Source organism: Saccopteryx leptura, chromosome 2 (genome assembly GCF_036850995.1).
Source record: "Saccopteryx leptura isolate mSacLep1 chromosome 2, mSacLep1_pri_phased_curated, whole genome shotgun sequence".
NCBI lineage: Eukaryota > Metazoa > Chordata > Mammalia > Chiroptera > Emballonuridae > Saccopteryx > Saccopteryx leptura.
The window spans coordinates 278,703,424-278,727,293 of NC_089504.1; the positions used below are offsets into that span (position 1 = coordinate 278,703,424).

Here is a 23,870-nt window from a genome sequence, read left to right on the forward strand (position 1 = left end):
GTGGGACACATCTGGGTGTGTGTCCAAATGTATGTATATATTTGAGTATAATTTTGAGGAGCTAACCCTAGACACCGTGAATCAACTCTGGATTCAACAGCTCCCTCTAGGGCCCCTTCCATATTCCTCACGGCCTGCACCTGCTACCCCCTTGCCCTGGTTACTGAGCCGGGTGGTTAGAAGAGGATGGGAGCTGGTTTCCTCACTCGGTACTCTCTGAGCTGGCCCTGGACCGTGTCGGAGTAGACGCGGTTCCACTGCAGGCTGATGGCTGTGCTGTTCAGGACTCGGACTTTAACATCAGTGGGCGCAGCCCTGGGATCTGCAACGTGTTGGGACAGAGAGCAGGTTATGCTGGCAGGGCTGGCCCCAGGACCCAGGTTCCCCTCGACTTCCTCTCTGCTGCCCACACCTCCGCCCCACTCTGGACCCTGGGCGCATCATACGTGCAGGGCCATGTCTCCTCCATCAGACGGGGCTTGGAGGAGTGGGGAGAGGCTCAAAACAAAATGGTGGCCGTCCCGGCAGGAGGGCAATCATCTGCTACCCTCACATGCTGGGTAGTTTCTGATTGCCCTTCCACTCCATTCTCCACCCTGCTCTGTGTCCCAGGATGCTGCCCTTTCTGGACCGTGTCATCTGGGTCCTTGTTCCCAGGTTTCTGGAGGGGTGTGCCCAGTAGGAAGCACCAACAGGAGATCCTGAGGCGGAAGGAGAGGTAGCTGTTCCCCTGGCTGCCTGTCTGCGGGATGAGGGCCAACGGCATTGCAGTCTTCTGCCCAAGGCCATGGCCGGGCCTCAATGGCGGAGGCAACTCATTCATTCCCCTCCCCTTCAAGGCTCAGTCATATGACGACATCCTGCTGTGGCTAGCCCTCCAGGTGGTTCACCGTACCTAGGTGTTTTCTCTCTAAGCCTGTCCTCACATTAGAAGTAGCCCCTTTTGAGTGGCATTTGTTTCCTGCGGGAAACATTACCACCAGACTAATGGTGCCCTATCCATGGCTCCCTGGAAAGGGAGGGCCACTCCTTCCCCCATAACTGATACCCACACCTCTTTCTCCACTGGCTGCAGAAGCAGTTCCACCCCATCCCCTCTTCTTCACCTGAGCAGAGGCCGCAGGAATAGACAGTTGCAACGGAAACTGTGGGGCGATTCAAGAAGTTTATGACCAGATGCTGTCTATTCCACACTTACCATCCAGCGGTCTCCTGTACAGAAACGTCTGCCACCATGGAGATGAGGAGAGGGACGGACAGAGGGCCTGCAGACCTGCTCTGCTTATCTCCCGAGTGGGTTCAACCCATACTCCCCCTCAGGGATGTGGGGCCCAGGGCCCAGCCCCCACTCCTTCCTATTTCACTGTTATAAACGCTGCTGGGCTCCTGATCCCAGCATTGCCAGTGACAGCTCCTCCCCGAGACTCTCCCCATCCCCCCTTCCTTCTGGTAACCCAAGATCTCTTCTTAGATCAGACCCAGACCCCCAGGTATGAATCACGCTGGCCTGGGGGGCCTCCGACAACCCCCCTGCTTTGCTCAGCAGCCTGCTGGACTGAGGTGCTGGGGACAGAGAGGCCACCACCGTCTGAGAAACCAGGCACGTACTTCTACACATATGTCCAGAATCCTGTTGACCAGGGGTCCCCAAACTTTTTACACAGGGGGCCAGTTCACTGTCACTCAGACCATTGGAGGGCCGGACTATAAAAAAAACTATGAACAAATCCCTATGCACACTGCACATATCTTATTTTAAAGTAAAAAAACAAAACGGGAACAAATACAATATTTAAAATAAAGAACAAGTAAATTTAAATCAACAAACTGACCAGTATTTCAATGGGGACTATGCTCCTCTCACTGACCACCAATGAAAGAGATGCCCCTTCCGGAAGTGCGGTGGGGGCCAGATAAATGGCCTCAGGGGGCCGCATGCGGCCCGTGGGCCGTAGTTTGGGGACCCTTGCTGTTGACTGACCCACTCAAGCCTCCAAAGAACTCTTTTTATGCTCAATTCCAAGGACCAAGAGCATCAGCGGAACTGCTGGCAGCTAGCTGGCCTGGGTGCTTCCAGCCTGGGGCTCTGCAGCCCTTCCGCATCCCTGAAGGCTTCCCCTGGGGGGGGGGGGTCTGGCCTGTGGCCCTGCTTCCTGTGGAGGAGTCTACTTATGGCTCTTTGGGATGCAGAGTCTCTGAGGTCTTTAGGCCTGGGCTCCATTTCCCTGACTGACGGTTGCTATTGTATCACACCAGCAAGGGTTTTCCTTGCAGGGTCTCAGTTCTCCTGTCCATAAAATGAGAGTAGTGGACTAGGTGACGATGTTCTGTAATTTTAACCAGTGTTAAGATGATAATATTTCTGCTCCGAACCTTACCAGGAACCCATCTGTTATTACATAGGTCACTGTAGGAGATTCCTCTTTCCTGGGAACTGGCTGTCCTCCCAGGATATTCTTGGAAGTCCTATGACCCACTCCAAGGTTCCCAGTCTGTGAGGGTGGCCGTTATGCAGCCCAGCTGGGAGGGTTCTGGGTGGGGGGCAGGGGGAAGGTACTCACAATCTTCTCCAGAGTAACCGATGACAGTGTCCGGCTCAGGGCCCTTCCCAAAGTCATTCTCGGCCTGCACTCGGATCTCGTAGGGCACGTAGACCGGGGTCTGCCCTACCACGTAGCGGGAGCCCCACACTGTGACGTTGTTCCAGGTCTCTCGAGTCTCTCTCCGCCGCCACCGGACGATGTAGCGCAGGTTGGGGCCGAAGGCGGAGGTGGCATTCATGGGCTGAGCGGGGAGAGACAGAGGCAGGGGTGGAGGGGGCAGGTGGGGAGCCCAGGCCCACTCACAGCTTGCACTCTCATTCTAGGCCAGGCATCCCTCCCCAGACTGCCCGACACTGACCAGCCCCCCCCCCCCCCCGAGTCCTCCAAGAGCCCAGAGTCCTATGAATCCAGCAGCAGGGAGACTTTCTGCGACCTAGTCACTGTGACTCCCACATTTGCAAGTGAAGAAGGAGCAAAAGCTTTATTTTTGACAGGACTCTGTCCTATGATGAAGCAACAAGAAAAAAATATGGATGATAGTATTCTTCAAAGTTGGAAAGGCCTGAGTTCTGGTTTAGCCACTGCATGCATCCTGCCAATGAACTCAAAATTACAGAGCCTACTTCAGTGCTACCGAATCCAGGCACGTCTGTTCTGCCCTTTCTAATGGGTCAGAGCTCTTTAAGAGTGGGCAGAGCCCTGTTCTTTGCTCCCTAAGAGCCTGTTCCAGGAAGCCGTCCCTGGAGCCTGCAGGATGGAGTGTAGACCACGAACTGACCCGTGCACAGTCCTGAAGATGTGCCCGGCGTCTGGAATCTGGGCTCGGCCCAGGTGCTGAGGCAGCTGTGAGACCAGGCTCTCAGGAGGATGCGGATGGCCTGGACTCCAAACACCAAGTGTCCTGTGTCCATGACTCATGGCAACAGCACATGGCAACAACCAAATTTACATCGCTCAGACCAGGAAGTAGTTTGAAAAAAAGTCATTTTGAGGTGACATATCTAATTTTGATTTGGAAAAGGTAGTGAGCCAAAATGAAGATGGGATGTTTCATCCCTGGCCTGGAATTACCTAGCCCACTCCTCGACTAAGAGAAGGTGTACAGAGAAAACATCATAGCCGCTGGTCTCTCCTCATTCCCGACAGTCTCCAGAGAAAGGACCCAGAACACACCCAAGTGCGGGCTGGTGTTCATGCCAAGTCTTCCCCAGAGTCCAACCTCACTCCCTCCTTCTTCTGAAGAAGTCTGTTTGACTTTGCTGGTTCTCTCTCTGATTCTGCCAGACTACCGGTCACCCCCGCCCCTCCCCCCATCTTAAATCTTGCTCTAGACGCACTCCTGCTTGGTTCCTGAATGCCCAATGCAGAGAGGAGTGGCCACCAACCAGCCGGGTAGTCTGGGCCGCCCCACGGCCTTGGGACGTACGTGAGGGGTAAAAAGGCTGAGCAATTTCAGGTGCACATGCTGCACTCAAGGGTCAGGCTGGCAGGGACACTTACCGTCCACGTGATCTCCATGTTGTTCTTTCTGGTCCCCTCTCCTTTCACATCGCCGGGATTGGACTCAGGGGCTGGAACCCGAAATGACACAAAGTCCAAGTCCGATCTGTGCCTTCCCAGAGCACGGCAAGCCACCTCGGCCCCTCCCCCCTGACTGGTCTCTTCTGTGCTTTCCGTGCAGCCCTCTGCGCTGTCCCACGTGCAGCTGAGCTTGCTCTGCTCTGCTCCTGTGTGTGACATGCCTTCCTAGCTAAGATTTACCCTCCCCACCAACAGGGCTAAGTTTTTTTTCAATTTTAATTCCTTTCAAGAAAGGATTTATCATGAAGCTTTTCATACGTTAAGATCGTCATATAGCCAATTTAATGTGGATTATATCCCTTTGTGGATTATCCACCAAATATATTTAATACCAGGCTGGTTTATCCCCAGCATTTAAGACTTTTGGGGATGTCATCAAACTGGTGTGATTTCAGAAATCAAAATATTACTCAGGAAAAGAAATCTGATAGAATACCAGACATCTTTCTACTGCAAATCTTCGCATAGCTCTTCCCTTTCAAGCAGATCATCAAGAATTATTAGTAACATTAGTAATAATAAAAATGACTGTTAACGTTGACCGAGTGCTTACTGCATGCCAGGCATCCCGGTAGGTACCCGAATCGCGTTTCAACTGTAACCCTCACAACAGCGCCATGCCGGCAGGTGTCCCTATTAGTCTGTGTGGAGAGGGTAAGTAACTTGCCCAAACTCGAGTGGCTAGGGGCTGGGGGAACTCCGTCTGAACTCTGGGCGCCTGGTTCCAGCACCTTCTCCGTCAGCCCGGAAGTACTCACGTGCCCCGCTGGTTCTGTAGCGCTCGGAGGGGAGGCTGGGGTGGCTGCTGCCAACCTCGTTGACGGCGATGACCCGGAACTGGTAGTTGACGTATGGGGACAACTGGAGGACGCCCGAGTTCACGCCGCCTGGGAACTTAGAATGGTCATGCCAGACCCCTGGCTGGAACTGGTCCTCCTCAAACTGGACGACATACTCTGAGTGGGCAAGGAAGATGGAGCTGGTTCAGGAGCCGGGTTAGCAGACTTCTTCCTTAAGACTCCCTCATGGGGCCCTGGCCAGTTGGCTCAGTGATAGAGCGTCAGCCTGGCATGCAGAAGTCCCGGGTTCAATTCCTGGCCAGGGCACACAGGAGAAGCGCCCATCTGCTTCTCCACCCCCCCCTCCTTCCTCTCTGTCTCTCTCTTCCTCTCCCGCAGCGAGGCTCCATTGGAGCAAAGATGGCCCGGGCGCTGGGGATGGCTCCTTGGCCTCTGCCCCAGGCGCTAGAGTGGCTCTGGTCACGACAGAGCGACGCCCCGGAGGGGCAGAGCGTCGCCCCTGGTGGGCATGCCCGGTGGATCCCGGTCAGGCGCATGCAGGAGTCTGTCTGTCTCTCCCCGTTTCCAGCTTCAGAAAAAAAAAAAAATAAAAAAAAAAAAAGGCTCCCTCATGGCTTTCGTTAGTCTCCACAACCTCCCTCGGGCAGACAAAGGCACTGGGAGAATTCCTAGCAAGACTCTGGAAGGGAAACCAAGGCTTCCATGCGTTCTGCAGATAGCCCAGGGCACAGGCCAGGTGAGACAGACATGAGACCAGAGACCAGGGCGAGGCCTCTGACCCCCAGGCTGCTGCGACCCCTCGTCTCTGGCCTGGGCCGCAGGGTCCCGGGCTGACCTGTGATGGGGCTGTTGTTATCGTCCCCCGGGATCCACGTCAGCCTCACATTCCTCTCGGCCAGGTCGGTGAGCTCCAGGTCCCGGGGTCGGTCAGGGCGTCCTGGCAGCAGAGGGAGAAGATCACGCGGGACTCCCGAGTTAGAGCCAGCCCTTCCTCGTGCCAGCCCCAGCCCTGGACACTGCCCGGTGGGCGGGTCCCTGGTGGGCTGAGGTCACCACAGCAGGCATCGTCCCCAGCCTGCCCTAGAGGGTCAGCACAGGGACCACTCCCGTCCCTCAGGGGTTCGAAGAAGAACAGAGGTGACCCTCATCCCACCACCCTTGAAAGAGCATCAGAGGATGCAGGGTAAGAAGTGGGGGGAATTCGGACCAACCCATCCCACTCTGGCAGGTAGTCTCAGAGTGTACGCATTTGGAGATGCTTTTCTCTACACTTGCTCACATTTAGGAGAGCCAGGGAGGAAGCGTGAGTGTGGAGTTTTGTTTTATTTTCTCATGAGAGTTATTTTTACTCTGTGTGCCAAGGCTCTAAGGGCAGGGACCCAGAAGGGTATTCAGAGAGCTGAGCGGGACAGACAGGTTGTGGGAATGGGAGGGACAAAGGGAATGGGGCCAGGGAGGAGACGGGGACTCGGTCAAGAAGTTTCAGTGAGGGACAGAGGAGCCCCAGCGGCTTCCGAACAGGAGCATGGCAGCGCCTTTTGGGGGCTCCAGCCTCACTGGATTGCCTCAGTGGGTGTCAGTGCCATCCTGGCCGGGGGTAAAGCCATCCCACCACTGACTGGTGTGGGGGGGAGACACAATTTCCCCCTAAATGGCACCATGAACCAGCTATTTCCACATTTTGGCTGACTCCTGGAAGAATCTGAAATGTGAATCCATGAGCCCACACTCGTGTGTGCGCAGACTGTACGTGGGTATATAGTGCTGGGTGTGGAGAGGCAGCACGAGACGTGGGCTCTCCTGGCTGGACCGCACACCTCTGAGGCCAAGGAAGAGAACAGGCCACCCCACAGGTACAGGTGTGGTGAGCGGCCAGACGTAAGGGAGGCAGGTGAAATGGCACCCAAGGACCCCCAAGCTCAACCTGCAAATGGAGCAGGAAGCCGGGAGCAGGGCTGTGGTGCTGGGGGAGATCTGGCAGGGTGTGGGGGTGTAACCCACTGCCCACGCACAGCGCACCCTGGCCGGCAGCATTCTCCTCCAAGACCCCGCCCTCCCCGAGCCTCGCGAGGGCTTGGCAAGGGTCCCGATTAGTATGAATTACCTTTGGGCAGGGCAGCCAAACGGTTAGTTGGAGTGGTCTGATCAGCTGCAAAGGTAAGACGGGTTATCCAGGTTAACAGGTTATCTGGGGTTAGAGGTGTGCTAGAAGGGTGGGCACAGGCAGCCAAGGCTAGAGGAGCTGCCCTGTGATGTGCTCCCAGCAGAGCTTTGCCCTCTCTTCCACGGAGAGCCCCCGCCCCTCCCGGGAGAGGCCTTCCGGTGTTTCCTCCACCTCCTTCCTGTGGTGCTACCCGCACACCTGGGTGCGCCATCTCCTGCCACCATGCCCTCCTCTGCAAACAGACGACGGGGCACCAAGAGCAAAGGGAGGGGTGCCCAGGGAGAAGACGGGGTGATGAGGGACAGTGGGCCTCTGCTTCCCTGGGTGAGAGCAGCTCCCTCCCCAAGGTTCAGGATGCCTTAGTATCTACAGTCCAGCCTGGATGGACGGGATCATCTTGCTAAGGGCATAGCGCCCTCTGAAACGCCATCAAGAAGCGGGGGGCAGGGGGGAGGGCTAGCAGAGGTGTTGGAAGGACAAACACAAAATTCAGTCTTGCTTCAATGAGGGATTGTTTTAATGAACTTAGTGGTTTAGAGTTAGCTATAAAGTTGGTAAAAATGACCCCAACAAGAAGCCCTGTCCACCTTCCCTCTCTCATTCAGGTGAGGATTTGGGGTGCTAATAATTCTACTCGGGAGGTAAGTCATCCAGCACAGCTAGTTTTGAAAGGAACACCTTCCTAACCCTTAGATCAGAGAGCAGAAGATCAGGACACCTGGCTGGCCCACTGAGCACTGCTCAGGGCCCAGCTGCTCTGGCCGCAGGAACGGGGGAGGTCAGTGCCGTGGGCAGCGGCAGTTACCTAGCACGGTGAGGTAGGCCTTGGCCAGGTCCTGGTCCAGCTCGGTGCTGGCAATGCATGTGTAACTGCCGTGGTCTCGCTCAGCCACACCAAAGATGGTCAGGGAGTCGTCTTCCTTCTTCATCCTGCAAAGGGACCAGAGGGGTTGGGAGAGGGCGAGTGGGGAGCCCGCGGGGGAGGCATGGGGGTGCCCACTCTGCCTGCGGCTTTCTCCCTGGATGGGGGTGGTGAGTCAGAAGGGGGCGGGTGGCCTCACAGGCGGGCTGGGCGGCCCCAGCCCTCCCGGGGAACATGGGGCCCGTCTCGATGCTTTGAGAGAGACAGGGTCTTCACTAGCACTTAGGGTACTTATAGAGGGGGGAAAAGAAGCATGGGTGAGGCTAACGTGTCCCTGAGCATTGGACACTGTCCTCAAATTACACACTGCTCTCTGTGCCTTCCTTGTGCTGTGCTCCCCTCCCAAATTCAAGCATAGTGAGAGCCACACCTGAAAAGGTAGGCGGAGACCCCGCTCTTCCCACACTCCAGCTCTATCTCCAGCCCACTCCGGTCTCTGCACCCGGGCTCCTCTGGACCATCTCCCACAGAGGGTAGAGACCCCACTCTTCCCACACTCCAGCTCTATCTCCAGCCCACTCCAGTCTCTGCACCCGGGCTCCTCTGGACCATCTCCCACAGAGGGTGGAGACCCCGCTCTTCCCACACTCCAGCTCTATCTCCAGCCCACTCCGGTCTCTGCACCCGGGCTCCTCTGGACCATCTCCCACAGAGGGAGGGCACCACAGAGCAGGCGGGCAGGCTGAGAGCATCCAGTGAGTGCCAGCCTGCCTACACCTGCCCTCAGGGTGCACCCCTGCACAAAACCAGATGGTCACTGAAGACAACTGGCACCTACGGCTCATCTCAGAGCCCCTGAGGTGAAAGAGGGTACAGCAGAGAGCCCTGTGGAAGGGGGCTTAGACCCTGACTGCACATTAGAAACACTCTGGGCCCTCTCCCCACACCAATTAAATCTGAATCTGGGATGAGGAATGGGGCAGGTTCCAGTCTAGTAAAAGCGTCCCAAGTCCAATAAGGGCTGAGAACCACACTAACCAGAGTGGTCATAGTCCTCTCAGGCCAACCCTGCCCTCTGCTGGAGAATAGGGGCACTGCAGGCAGGGCTGAAGATGGGGCGGGCTCCAGGCTGGGATGCAGAAGAGAAGGAAGGGAGGTCAAAATAAAGGGAGGAAGGAAAGAGAAAGAGAGAGGGGAGAGAAGCAAAGAGAGAAAGGAGTTGGAAAGAGAGGAGAAGGAAAGAGAAGCAGAGAGCTGACGGGAAAGAGAGAGGAGGATGTAAGGTGACGGTCTCCCCCGAGCTGGGGGGTGTCACTGAAGCCATCCTGCCCTCCTCAGCAGTTCCTCGGTGACATGCACGACACAGGTTCCCTGTCCCTGGGTTCTTCAACATGTCGAGCAAGAGAAAAGACAAGGGCCCCGAACTCGCAGCAGGAAGAGATGAGGTAGGAGCGGAGACCTGTTCCCGATGTAGAGTGGCTCATCATCCTTCAGCCAGGAGACCGTGAGCTTCAGGGAGGGGTCGTGCTTGACCCGACACTCCAGCTGCACCGTGGTGCCCCGCTTGGCAGTCTGGTCCTCAGGCATCCGGAAGATCCTGGTGGGGTCTGTGGAGGAACCCAGGGTGCTCGTCATTGACACGTGCTCTGCCCACCATCCCAACAATGAACACAGCGTGACATGAATGACCGTAAGGTTAGACCAGTCAAGGGAGATGGCAGAAATAGTATCCTACTGTATGAATGGGGGGAAGCCGGGTGTGGGTGATCCCCAATAGTAAACAACCCCCAAATCCTTTCTATCTGGCTTAGGAAGATGTGGTGCAATTTCTGGGGTGGCACAGGGAGCCGGTGTGGGTGGCAGGTTCCCTTCCTAATGCCATCTGAACCAGGCCGATGATAATGACTCAGGGCCCCCAGCACACAGGCCAGCTAGAAGCCCGGGAGGACACAGACCTGGAGGGAGGGTCCTACTATGGGTTAAACCTCAGGTGTATGCATTTTCAATGTGAAAAGCACACATGGATAACTTGGAGAAGAGACAGCTTCCTTTCCCAGCTCCACCCTGCCCTCGACCTACCACCCCTCTCTTTTACCTTTGACCTCCAGGCGGACCTGGTTTTCAGCTTTGCCCAGGATATTGGTGGCGACACAGGTGTAGATGCCTTGGTCCTCTTTGCGGATCATCTTGATCTCCAGACTGCCGTTCTCGTAGACGTGGTAGTTGCCACCATCCAGGTTGCTTCCTTGCCCATTCTTAAACCTCACAACACAGGAGCAGAACACACAGCATACTGAGAAAGGACTGGCCCAAGGGAGCAAGGTCAAGCCCTCGAGAGGCAGTTTGGGCAGCGGAAGGAGCACTACGCCAGGAACCTGAAGCCCTCGTCCTTGTAGGGTCTGCCTCCAACCACTGAGTAGCCCTGGAAAGTTTCTGTCCCTCCCTGGGCCTCGCTTTCTTTCTCTGCACAATAATAGGGCGAGCCAGCTGATCTGCCAACTTTCTCCCAGCATTGACCCTTTAAGGTTCCCAGGTCTTTTTGAATTCCTATTATGGGCCAGATGGGAATGAGCAAGTTGAGAGAGATGACCCCTGTTTGGGAGGCCTGGTCTCCTGGAACTTACCATCGGAGTGTAGGAATGGGGGACCCAAAGAAGGGACAGTCCAGCCGTGTCCGGTTGTACAGGATCACCCGAATGAGCTGGTTCCGTGGCGACAGCATCCGAGGCGGCACATCTGCAATTCCCAGACAACTGACCGTGGGTGGGGAGGTTAATGCTGCTATTTATTCCCCCTTGGTCTTATCTCGGCGAGCCCTCTCTGAACAGCTGCTTCCGATTCCCAGCGTACCTTCCCCTATCCACGTGCCTCCTTCAGAAGCTAAGGATTAGGTGAGGGAGGAGGAAGCTTTTCCATTCCCCACCTACCCTATACCCTGTCCAGCTTCTGCAAAGGGTTTCCCCAAATTATCCAGCAGGTTCTGTACCCGCCCCTCCAACCGCCCCCTCCCTGCTCCAGGAGGGCTGCAAACCCCTTCAGAGCCATCTCCCACTCTGCGACCCACTGAGAACCCAGGAGAGTCAGCACGGATACACCAAGGAGACGAGACAGGTCCAGTCTGTCTCATCAGGGGAAGGAGGGACCAAGGTTGATGTCTAGTGGGGAATTCGCTATCTGCACAACGAGCTCTGTGGATTTTGTCATCTCTCCCTCCCACAAATCTCATCTTCAGTCTCCATGCCACCCCCACCAGCATGACTGCTCTCTGGAGAAGAAAGTGTGCCCATGCATGACAACCCCAGGGAAGCCACCCTGCAGGGGAGCAGAGGGGACACTCACCCAGCACACTGACAAAGGCGTTGGCCAGAAGGTAGCCGTGCTCGTTGGAGGTGTTGCATTGGTACACGGCCCTGCTGCTGATCTGGGTGTCCCGGAAGATGATGGTGTCCCCGGCCACCTCACGGTTTGGGTTAGGTGGTGCTGCTACAGAGAGGAAAGATACGTCTTGTGAGAAATGGGGGAGAGCAGGCGAAGGGAATCGGGGTTCTGCGCTGGTGTTCCCAGCAGGACCGGGTTCCGTGGAAGCAACCGTGCTGGGGGGCTCTCAGAAGACCCAGCTTCCAGCCCCACCTGCATGGCTGCGTGCCGCTGGGCCCACCATCGAACCTGCTGGGGTCTATTTCTCAGTCTGTCCAAGGGGGATATGAATTCCTACTCAACTTACTTAGCAGCTGGGCAGGTGTGGCTTGAGTAATAAGCTGTGGCGAGAGAAAGGGGTCTGAATTCTAACCACGTCTTGCTAGCATCAGTTTTCTTGTCGACAGAATGGGAAGAACTATCCCCTTGTGGGGTTTTTAGGAAGATGAGCTTTTACACATGTATAAAGTTGTTGGCAGAGGGCTGGTCCATACTGTTATTAATGTTGTTATTCTTTTAATCCAATGTACATATACTTAGGTGTGTTTTGAAAAGGACAAAGCAATAGGGACCCAGATGGGGCCTGCCACTTTCCCACCCTCAGAGCAGAGCGTTCTGCAGATGTTCACAAAGTTGAACCTGAAGGCTGGTGCCCACTAAAAACGGCACAAGTCCTTGTAGTTGCCAAAGCTACTCGATGGTCCCCCCCCCCCCCCCCAATATCCTACACTCAGAGAGAACATGCTTCCCTCAGACCTGCCGGTGCAACAGGCTGGGACCCGGGGCAGATCAATACGTGTTTCTGGTCCTCATTCCCTTCATCTGTCAAACCGGGATGAATTACTCCCATGGTTCCCCCATCAAAGGAGGGTTAAGAGAAGAGAAAGATAATGAGCTATACAAATAAAAGTTTTCTAGAAACTAAGGAACTGCCATACTTCTCATCGTCCATCACCAGAAGGTGACTTTACTCTGTAAGATTTCTGGACTGGGCCAGATGACTTGGCTTTCATGGTCCATGAACTCATCCAGAATCACTCAGACCTACAGTGGCCGTCGGCAGAGGAGGGCCCAGGGGCTGGCCCTGCGGGCGCCACTCCACAGATAGCGAGTCTGAGCCCGGAACTGGGGAATCAGCAGACGGTAAATGGAGACAGGGTCAGCATCCTTATCACCCTTCCTCACTCAGCAGAAAGGCACAAGGAAGGCAATGCCAGCAACTTTAACACCTCTGTGTGCGGCAATTCTCACGGACCCAACCTTCCTACAAGTCATTTCCCCCCCTCCCTCCAAGTGAGGTTTCTAGAGCCAAGGCTCAGCTGCAAGTCCTGGGCGCTGCATTTATTTAAGGGTGCTGTGAAGTTTACAGCCTGTGTCCCCTGTCCCCAAAGGCTGTCAGGGCAAGGAGAACCAACAGCAGATGGCGGGCCATGTCCCTAGCTCTGCTGTACCCAGTGGAAGGATCGTCATGGGGAGAAATATGTGCTCAGTACTAGAAGGGGCAGGCATGCTGCGTTCTCACAGCAACCCAGCTTCCCCACCTCCCAGCCACGTGACCGTGGGCCCTTCACAGCCCCACCAGAGCCTCGTTCCTCTTCTGTAATGTTTGAGGTTAAAGAGAGAACAGGGATGCCGCACCTGGTGCAGTGGCTGGAACACAACAGCACCTACAGAGGTGCTCTGTACCCTCTCTTCACCTGCTCCCCCTGCCTCTGCACCTGCTGCTCTGCAGTGGGCTCCAAGTTCTCTCCGTCGTTTTTTTTATTATTAACAACCCATCTGGTTGTTATTGCCTTTTGCATTTCCTCTGGCCCCTTAGAGAATATAATGACAGACATCTAAAAAAGTAAATGTAACTGGAGAGAATATGATGGGAAACTCTGGCCAATATCTCTGGCTGGAGGGGGCCTTGGACTCACCTGCTCCCGCCATCCAGGCAGGACTATATCTCCCAAAGTCTGTGTGCACTGAATAACTACACCCATGCACCTCTGTTCTCATGGGGAAATTCTTTCTCACACCCAACCAAGATCATTAATGTTGTCACGTAACCCTGCCTCCTATTTTGGCCTCAGCAGAGAGCGGGACCTGGGCAACCACCATCGATGTGTTGTTACTCTGGGAAGACAGAGTAGACTCTGCCTTCCAAGCTCCAGACATCACTCAGAGCCAGAACTCGGCAGACGTAGCCGTAGACACCAGACCATGAACTGGGCTCTGTAGTTGTTAAGGGTCCAAAGCAGATTTATGACAAACCCAAAAAAGCAGAAATCCTCCATGTGTAGAAAAATAAGCATAGGCTCTTGTTCTCTCACACAGACAAGAGGCAGGTTCTCCGTCTCCTGAGGGAGCCGAACAGGTGGCTGCCCTCTCACTTCTGAACAACCAGGGCCCCCCACACCTTTGGTGGCAGAGAAAGCAGAGTCAGGCGAGACGATGGCCCGTTACTCACACTGCAAAGGCTCCCCGTTCACCATCCACTGGACAGTAGGCTTGGGGTTCCCATTGGCTCGACACACCAGTCTCCCATCCTCGCCAGGAGCTAGGATAAGATTCTTGGGTTCTTCTAACCAGTAGGGAGCAGCTGGAAGAGAAGGACAGCACAGGCAGGGGAGTTAGATGGCACAGGGCAGGCAGGCAGGCGGACTTCCTCTAGGAGGACAGGAGCCACTGAGTGCCAGCTCCAACACCTCACCAGCTGCCCAGGGTTCATCCTCGCTGGCTGACTCAGTCCAGCCTGCCGTTGGCTAGCTTGACACCTGAGAGGCTGACCTGCCAATGTCAAGTTCACAGAACAACAGTTCTAAACTGGGGCTGCTCATAAGATTTCCCTGTCTGACCAGGTCGTGGCACAGTGGATAGAGCATCAGACTGGCACACGGAGGACCCAGGTTCAAAACCCTGAGGTTGCCGGCTTAAGCGTGGGGTCACTGGCTTGAGCATAGTATCATAGACATGACCCCGTGGTTGCTGCCTTGAACCCAAAGGTCGCTAGCTTGAAGCCCAAGGTCGCTGGTTTGAGAAAGGGGTCACTCGGTCTGCTGTAGCCCCCTGGTGGTCAGGGCACATATGAGAAAGTAATCAATGAACAACTAAGGTGCCTCAAAGAAGAATTGATGCTTCTCATCTTTCTCCCTTCCTGCCTTTCTGTCCCTCTCTCTGTCTCTGTCACAAAAAAAAACAAAAAACTCTGAAGAGCTTTTAACAAACATGGACACCAGGGCCCATCTCAGACCTACTGGATCAGAATCCTCAGGGGAGGCTCCGGTCCATAGGTGTTCATATCGTGCACCCAAGGGTCCCAGCCAGGGAAGGTGGGAAGGCGGGCATTGGGTTGGCTCCCCTGGATTTCTGCTGTTGTTGCTGCAAGAACAGACCTCTTAGGAAAGGCCTTGTACTTAATCTCTTAGGCACCGAGTTTTGGTTAGAGCAGATGCTTATAGCAGGCCACACCTTTCAAGTGTTTAGAAAATTTCATAAATATGTGGATATGTGATTTCTCTGAGAAGACGGTCTTTGGATCAAAGCTCTCGATAGCCCTGAGAACATTAAGAAGCTCCGGTTTGGATGTGGTGCTGAAACCAAGGTCACGAGTTCCACTGAGTGTGTGCTAAGAAAGGTCTTGCACTACGGGATCGACTTCTTACCCCAGTCACCCACCAGCCCGACTGAGAAGCATGGGGCGCCCCTCACCCACCCACGGGCTGGGACCCATGGGCATGTTCTGTGGGGTGCTACAGTGCAGGCAGGCCAGCTATGCTTTGGGGGGGGGGGAAGAAAGTCATTTTTAAAAAAATAATTGGGGCCATGATGACTCCCCATTTAGAAAAAAGAAACCGAGTACAGTACAAAGACAGCACAGGGAGAAGACAACATACCATAAACACAAAATGAATAAAGAGAAGGCTCTGGGTGTGAAGCAAACAGACCACGAAATGCACCTACGGAGGGAGCCCGGGAGGGTTAGGCGATAGTCAGGGTGGATCTTCTTCCCTTAACACCTGCTGCGCATGGACACGGACACACTCACTCACTCACTCTCACATCCAGGGGTGACACCACCCGTGAGAGGTCACCATTGCCACTCACCAGTCTACTGAAAGTTCCCCCACTCGCCCTGCCCCCACCCTCCCTCAGAGGCAAGGGCGGTCATGGCGTTCAGGGCTGGCAAAGTCGCCGTAATGAGAAATACACACAACGTACCCTTTACTCTCACCGAGATCGTGTGCCGGATGCTGCCCATCTTGTTGGAGGCCAGGCAGAAGTACTCTCCAGAGTCTTCCTCGGAGACGCTGGTGATCCGCAGAGCCTTGTTGAAGTTCTCAAACTTGGCCTTGTCAGATGGGAGGTCCCCCCCTTTCTTGTACCATGCGATGTCTGGCGTTGGGCTAAGAGGGGGACCAAGCAGGAGACAGAGATTTATTACAAACTGCGGCCCTGCTGTTCTTCTATGGGGCCCAGACACCCAAGTGTCCTCAAAGTATACTTGGGCCTAGAGGATACAAGTCTTCAGACAGCTGATCTCTCCTATTCAGAGGGGCTGCTCAGCACAGAGTGTCTGAGTGACTCATCTAAGGTCACACAGGATCCTAACACATGTATCGGATGCCCACCCATTTCCTTTCCTCATTATCCAGAAGAGAGACGGCCAGAATGGGATGGAGATGACTGTGATTTACAAAGTCCTCACTAAGGGCTGTCTGCTCTTTTTGTTCCCCCAGATGTGGCAAAATAGAGCATGCACAGATCCCCCCAGCCTCCTGGAGGGTGGCGAGAAGCGGGGCGAAACGGTACGTACACCCCGGAGGCGATGCACTCCAGCAGGAGGTCCGTGCCACGGAGCACCATCTGACTGCTCGAGGTGCCCTGGGGGTACATGAAGCTGGGGGTCCTTTCGGCAACTCCTCGGGCTGAAATAGGACAGAACAAGCTGGCGTGAGCCTCTGGTCCGGGGGCTGTCCCAGCTAGGCCCAAGCTGTCAGGCTAGAAAGAAATGTCATCACGCCTCTGCTCCCCCCCTCCCTCTTTACCCTCAGAGGAACCAAGGCCGGGACCCTCCCAGCTGAACCCACCCCAAGGGCAGGGCATCATTAAGAGAGTGTGTTAGGAAGCTCAGGGCTCCTGGGCCCCACCAGCACGTGTGTGTGAGCAGCTCTAAGTTCTGAGAGGAGAGGAGCCCGGCTTCCCACACGGTTCCCTGGAATGGAGGGTGGGGCTGCCTGAGCCATGAGCGGCTTATTCCCTGAGAATCTTGTGTGGGGACCCCAGAGACCAATTGGGTGGCCCCTGGGGAGGCCATCTCAGCTGCAGTGGAAGAAAGAAAAGGCACATATTGGGGCCACAAGACAAAAAACCTGTCCTTTGGGACCCAGGAGACAAGAAGCTGAGATGAAGCCACAGAGACCCAGATGAACAGTCAGATGCAGGGAGCGTTATTAATGGTATAGGGGAGACACAGAGAGAATTAATGAGCAGAGATGACAGGAAATCACTTCTGGGGCCAAGATCATTCTGCTTCTTTATTCATGACTGTGGAGGGGGTGGGGGAGAGGGTGTTAATTAGATGTGAGACACTGGCAGGGCAGGGGGCGGTGAGAGGCAAGTAGCAGCCAAGATGGAGGAGGTGCTCTACAATTCAGCCAGGCTGGAATAGCCACAGGGGAGAAGTTAATGACATGCACACAGGGTTTGAAGTTGGGTGGCCCACAGAGATGGACAGGGTCAGGGTGGTTGTTTCCCAGTGGAGGGGGCCATGCAGGTCTGGGCACACCACTGCAGAGTGGAGCCCACCCACCTGAGCCTCCTGCCATCCTCGGAGCTCTTTGTATAGTTCTGTGGGAATGGATATGGTGCAAGGAAAAGGAACAAGGCATTTCTAACCAGGAGCCCAAAGCACAGGGAGGCTGGGCAGGGCACCCCGGCTGACGGTGTATAAATAAACACACAAGCTGAGCCTACTCATGGGCTTAATGGGTCTTCCACTTGGCCGGAGAGGTGAGAGGTGAGAGGTGGGAGGGAGGCAGGACTGCCGGAGAACAGAGGCATTTTCCTGGGTGGGGACTGACTGTTAACGAATGCTGGCCGAGAGAGGACGGAGGGGCAGGGAATTCCGTCTCTGTGACATTGGTGTCTCCTAAAGGAGCTTGTTGGACCAGCTGATGCCCGGCTGGATCAGCGGGGTCCTGTCCTAGGGACATTCAGCTTCTTGCCATTAACCATTGGGGGAGTGCAGTTCATAGAGCTTATGTCTGTTTTATCCCTTTGTGGGGGGAAGAAGTGAGGAAACACATGCAGAGGCAGTTAGGCGGCTGGCATGATACATGGCACATAGCAAGTGTTCAATAAACGTTTGTGGGATGACTGCATTCAAGGCGAGAAGAGAACAAAATGAGGCAAAAACTGTCCCCCGCATGTTATTTTTCCTCTGTAGATGTCCTCATCTGTCCTACCAGCACACACATATACAACAGTGGCTACCGAAGGCGTTAATCCATTATGTGGTTAATTGGTTACCATCTATATATCTCTAACTCTTGTAGCATCCAGTTCTCAATACCAAGGAAGCCTGACATCAAAGCAGCAGCTTCCTCCCACCCATCGTCATGGAATCACCCAAACGGCCAGACAACACAAGGTCAAGGGCACCATGAGGAGAGGGAGATTTCACACAGGCGGCTCTGATGTCAGGCTGGGGAATCTGTCGAGTGCCACGAACCCTAGGATTATGTAGATGAGGTCCCAGCTCAGTTGGCATGTTCCTTCCCGCAGGGACACAATCTGCAGAAACCAATGTGTGACCGTGTGGACGTTTAATTCACACTGTAGCATGCAGCACCACAAGCACACATGACCAGCAAAACACTAAGTTGGGAAGGAGAAGTGAGCAGAGTCCCGCTGTGGTGCCCTGACACGCCGCAGCTGGGATTGTAAAAAGGTTATAGCACTCATGTGTAGGATGTGCGCTAGCAACCAGAGAAATATCTTAAAAGGGGAGAAGCTACCGGGAAACAAGCCAAAGCTCAAAAATATAGGGAAGAACATCCCAAGGAATCATAGGTAATAATCAGGGCCGCCATATGCTGAGCATTCACTATGGACCAAGCACTGTGCTAGCAACTCTATGTTATCAACCATGTTTAATCCTCACAGCAAACCTGGGGTATCACCCCCATTTTCACCAGAGAAAACTGAGGCTCAGTGACGTCAACAGGCTTGCCAAGGTCACAAGCACCAAAGCTGTGTTCTACCATCTCTTTTATCTTGCCTCTCTTTAAAGATGGATACCGCACTTATCCCTACAGCTTTGGGAATATGTTTCATGATCAAATCAAAGAGAAACGAAATCCAAGGGCAAAAGAGGTGAAGGAGAAAGATATTTTTGCCTTAGTGGGTTGCGCTGGTCAAACTCTTCCACTGTTTGTCTCAAATATTGTTCTCATTGTCTCAGATAGGATTCCATCTCTCCTCGGTGACTATTAACTAAACTCAGGCCCAAGCTGGAAGAAAAGAAGCTGCGTTGGGAACTAAGGGGCTCCAAAGGCATCTTAACTGGATTCTTAAGGCCACGAAAAGCTTGAAGAGGAGCCAGGGTGATACATGATAACATCATGGGACAGGAGGGCTGTACCCGAAGGGGAGGCTGTGAAGAGATGTGGTCAGCTGCCGCAGGAGGGATCTAAAATTTATGAAGGATAATCCAGTTGGTGGCATCGGTACCCACTTGTCCCAAGGGAAGGTGGCTAATTTCTCTCCCTGGAGAAGTAAACTCAGGAAGAAGCTCTGAGACAAAGGCGGTTACTCTATGAGACTCTGCGAGACTCGAAGTGGTGGAAGATGAGTTTCCAAGGGTGTCATAGGACACCCTCTCTTTGACCCCGGAGGCGGGACCCCCAGCGAGCTGCCCAGCCTGATGATGCTTCTCTTACTCTATCTGATTTTCGGGGCTGGGGTCGACCCAATTCCTGATCAAACTCAGAACGCAGGTCCCACAGCTTATCTCTGCATGGACTTAGGAAGAACTTCCACGTGGGCCACCTGGCCTTTAGCCTGGGGGGGGGGGCTCTGCTCTCCTGCCCTCACAGCAGTGGCCCAAGAGCAGGCACATGAGTTTCCAAAGGAATCCGGTCAGCTTGGGGACATCCAGCGATGACACTGCCTCAAGCCCCTTGACTTTAAAGGGCCAATGAAAAATGCCTCAACTGTCTCCTGCAAGAGGAAAGGTCAAGACTGCTGAACATCCGAGCTGCCCCCTCTGGCAAGTGCTGCCTGTCAATAAAGCGGAGACCTGAGTGAGTCAGACGTACCCAAGAACCTTTGCCAAAAACAGCTTTTAGGGGCAGCGGAGTCCTCCATTTGCTGCTTTCAGTTCTCAGAAGTGAGAACTCATGGGCTGGACCTCCGGCATCTCATCTAACTCTCTGGCTCTAGGCACAGAGGACCAGCCACCCCAGCAGAGGGGAAAAACTCTGTCTATAACACCTGATTATCTTCCACTGCTGGAAAAGCTCTTCTGAGATGCAGTAGCTGGAGCTTTTCTCTTACCCAGATCTCAGCACAACTGAGATATAAACAGCTTTTATTTGTCTAGTCAGCCCTAAAACTTCTCCCTCTAAAGTACTTTCCATAATTGTGCCTACCCATCTCCCCTTGGCTTGTCTTCAAGTGCTCTGGCCCTCCCTAATTTCAGAAGCACAGAACAATTATAGTTGATACAGTCAGTACCACACCATTCCCTTCAATATCACCGATGTGTCTGACACCATACTAGGAACCATATGTACATCATCTAACTTAATCTTCACAACAATCTTATGGGGCAGGTAATACATTTTGCAGATGAAAAGATTCAAATTCGGCCCTGGCTGGTTGGCTTAGTGGTAGAGCGTTGGCCTGGCGTGCGGAAGTCCCGGGTACGATTCCCGGCCAGGGCACACAGGAGAAGCGCCCATCTGCTTCTCCACCCCTCCCCCTCTCCTTCCTTTCTTTCTCTTCCCCTCCCGCAGCCAAGGCTCCATTGGAGCAAAGATGGCCCGGGCGCTGGGGATGGCTCTGTGGCCTCTGCCTCAGGTGCTGGAGTGGCTCTGGTCACAACAGAGTGACGCCCCAGATGGGCAGAGCATCACCCCTGGTGGGCGTGCCGGGCGGATCCCAGTCAGGCGCATGCAGGAGTCTGTCTGACTGCCTCCCCGTTTCCAGCTTCAGAAAAATACAAAAAAAAAAAAAAAAAAAAAGGATTCAAATTCTGAAATGCTAACGACTTGCCCAGGTCAGTCAATGGTGTGTCCTGAAGCCTGCGTTTGATTCAAGGCACTTTACTTCAGAGTGCATACCCGTATCTTCCTAGTCTCCTGGCCTGGGTACATTGTAAGTGGCAAATCGGGGGCATCTGGTATATGTTTAGAGGAGACCAAACCACTGCAGAAATCGCTAGAACAAGATGTAATAATTATGGGGCAGACCTACTACTCTATACAAGAGCAAAGCGCAGAACGGCACTGGGCATTTTTCATTGCACTGAGTCTCTCTGTCCAGCCCTCTGAACTCAGGAAGGATCTTATCTTCTCTTTCTTTTCACTATCTATTTCTTTCTAGAACCATTCACTGTAGCTGTTCTTTGTTCAATATGTGCCTCACTTTGTCTTTATGTCCTTTCCAGCTGGCTTTACGCTTGGTCAGCCCCATTCTACCTTGAATGGAAGAGAAGGGGTCACTTTCACGTTGAGGCAGGAGAGTAAGAAGCTAGAAAAATTCCTTGGCAAATGGAATGAGGAAACGAAGACAAATAACTGAACAAACTGGTCAAGCAATTTACAGCCAGGTACAGAAGGTCACTGGGGCAGAAAGCCTGGGTGCCTAGCAACAGGCAAAACCGGTGCCGGACCCCAGGGTGGCCTTCCCTCCCTCGGCATATCCGCTGGTCAAATAGTTTAGACTCCCTGACTTTCACGTTGCTGGCCATGTGGTTTGGACCTCCTGACTTTCATATAGTAGCTGGTCATGTGATTTAGACCTCCCGACTTTCATATCACTGGTCATGCAGTTTAGACCCCCTGACCTTTCCTCCTAAGAGATAACATCTAGGCCTCAGTTGTATTTCATCTCCAGGCAGGCCCCAAAAAGCAGCAAAACCAGGCAGGTGCCACCAGGACCAGCTGTAATGACTAATGATCCTGGGCCCTGGTGCCGACCTGTCAGTGGAGATGGTGACCCTGAAAGGGCACACTCGGCAAAGCTGATGAATATTCTATTGAGACCCTCCCCTGAGACCTCCCCTAAAATCCCTGCCTTGGAAAGCAGATAAACCCCCTTAAGACAAAAAAGCCAGAGCGTGTCCTACTTGGGGCACCTCCACATGAATCTCCTTTTTGAGTGAATTATCTTTCTTCTAAACTCTACGGGTCTCCAACGAGACCTGCAACCAGGCTAACCCCCCGAACCTGTCTTCAAGGTCACCTTTTCTCTGGCTTTCCAGTGAGCTGCCAGCAGCCCCGCCTTGGCTGCCTTCTTTCCTATCACAGTTCTAGAGAGTCCGAGCAGCCCTGCCCAGACTCTCCGCTGCTGCTTCTATCCTAGTCCCTTCCTTGTTTCACTTTAATCAAATGTACTCTCAAAATCACCTGGAGTCATGTTGTGACATCTTCCCTGCATGAAGTCCAGAACCCACACACTACCGGCTGGCCCGCGGTAGACGTGCTCCAGGCCCAGTCCCATCCTGGTAGCAATGTGATCACTTATGAGTTTTGCTTGGTTTGATAGCCCTTGCCGGTTCTTATAACTCCCGCTTTATTCACTTGTAATAATATCACTGGTCACAAACTGGTTTAAATGGCTGGAACCACTCAAACTTACTCCACTGATAAAACAACTCTACATGCATGTCCTCTGAATGTTTTATCTCACATAAAGCGAGGAGCTGGGACCAGATGGTCTCTAAGGAATCTTCTGGCTCTCATATACTCCAGCTTTAAGAATACTTCTATAATAGATTACCCGGAATCCAATTTAGAAAAAGGCACATTCCACACCAGTGCACTGGGGCTCTTGACACAATGGTGGCTGGCTGAACTATTTTGAAAACAAACAACGCTCAAAATCCAACAAAGGTCCCCTGCTTCCTCAGGCAGTAAATCTGCTTGGCAGGATCTCACTGTGGCTGTAGCTGGTTGGTGCCAAGTTTGAGCCTTTTTCTCTCCCCCTGGCTCTCACTCCCTCTTGCCATCCCCCACTGCAGACTCGATCATTGTTTATATTAGCACATCACAATACAGACACTTCCTATCTACATAGTTGAGCCCACAATGACCCCTCTGGGGACCTACAGCCTCCGCTTAGAGGCAGAACTGACGATGGGGCCAGCTGTCATGCTGAAGCCAGAAAACGATGATTCCTCTAGCTGCTCAGGGAAAACAAGACATTCTTGAGCCATGGTGGGAGCAACCCAGGTGTGGAAATAGCCAATTACTCCACTAATCAGCTTGAGCATCCAGTTGTGTGATGAGTTAGAAATATGCCTCATGGAAACTGTTCCATGACTTGCAAATGTGTGGACTGGTGGGCACTGAATGTGTGCCACTCCCAGAGGGGAGAAGAGGCCCAGGTGACAGGACATCTTCATTTATACTCACCTCGAAAGAGAACTCAGAGCTGGACTCTCACTCCTAGTTCCCAGGTAGATTTTAGAGATAAGGGACCTGTGAGATAGGATCCCCAGGAGCTGTGGCCAGACTACAGAGCAGGCAAGTCATATTCAGACACTTGAGAGTTAAGCAAACTCATATTACAAAGCTTTCTGTGCTCTTTAAACTACTAATAGGACCAGACTTACTGTTTCCTTCTCAGGTTATCTATCCACAGATAGTCTCCATCCATCTACCACCGATGCCTAAGTTTCTACTGAACCCTCCAAGAAGCTCTTTTGAAGTTCTACCCTGGTTTGACCAGCTTGTCCAGAATTCAGCAACTGGAGGCCTGCAGGTACGAGGAGACCACACCACCACACGAGCCACCTCAAACTCCCAAACTGGCCCCTGTCTTCCTGGCAAGCAGAATTCTGGAGGTGGCACCTTGGCATCCTGGCCCGGCCAACTGTCAGACCTGCCACTCGGCACGAGTTAATGACATGGCGTCAGTCAAGTTAGGCAAACTGGGGTTAGGACAGGCAAGGTTACTCCCAAGGTTACCACAGCGACTCACCACTGTACATGTCAGGGTGGTTTCTTAAGGACGAGTCATTATAGGGGTGGTCTGCAATAAACAAAAGAGGGTGAGCAAACGGGAGGCCACAGAGAGGTCGCAGAGGCGTAGGCATCAACGGGAGGGAACGGAAACGCAAAGCCGCAGGAACAACCGGGCAGAGCGTCAGCGGTCTTTTGCGGAGGCAAGACACGGCACATTTGGAAAGGAAATGTGTTTGGTGAGGGACAAGCAACACAAAACAGCCCAAAAAAGGAAGAAAAGGTTAAATCCTGCAAAAGAAGGCAATGATAAAAATAAGTTTATTTTTT

General features: G+C 53.5%; 1 protein-coding gene across 22 annotated transcripts in view; it reads right to left on the reverse strand.

The window, feature by feature from the left end:
* The window catches only part of NFASC (neurofascin), a 196,572-nt gene that overhangs the window by 38,304 nt on the left and 134,398 nt on the right, over window positions 1–23,870 (reverse strand). For 12 of the 22 annotated variants that reach the window (XM_066361977.1, XM_066361965.1, XM_066361976.1 and 9 more), the window contains 15 exons: window positions 23,560–23,610; window positions 16,166–16,277; window positions 15,571–15,755; window positions 13,820–13,951; window positions 11,290–11,433; window positions 10,575–10,686; window positions 10,046–10,212; window positions 9,410–9,557; window positions 7,894–8,018; window positions 7,029–7,073; window positions 5,760–5,861; window positions 4,883–5,080; window positions 4,044–4,114; window positions 2,562–2,784; window positions 207–322 (listed from right to left, as the gene is read on the reverse strand). In XM_066361977.1, coding sequence (XP_066218074.1) covers window positions 207–322; window positions 2,562–2,784; window positions 4,044–4,114; window positions 4,883–5,080; window positions 5,760–5,861; window positions 7,029–7,073; window positions 7,894–8,018; window positions 9,410–9,557; window positions 10,046–10,212; window positions 10,575–10,686; window positions 11,290–11,433; window positions 13,820–13,951; window positions 15,571–15,755; window positions 16,166–16,277; window positions 23,560–23,610 — 1,931 coding nt within the window. Of the gene's footprint in view, window positions 1–206; window positions 323–2,561; window positions 2,785–4,043; window positions 4,115–4,882; window positions 5,081–5,759; window positions 5,862–7,028; window positions 7,074–7,690; window positions 8,019–9,409; window positions 9,558–10,045; window positions 10,213–10,574; window positions 10,687–11,289; window positions 11,434–13,819; window positions 13,952–15,570; window positions 15,756–16,165; window positions 16,278–23,559; window positions 23,611–23,870 lie in introns of those variants that run through there. The other 10 variants (XM_066361979.1, XM_066361978.1, XM_066361966.1 and 7 more) reach the window with 7 other exon arrangements.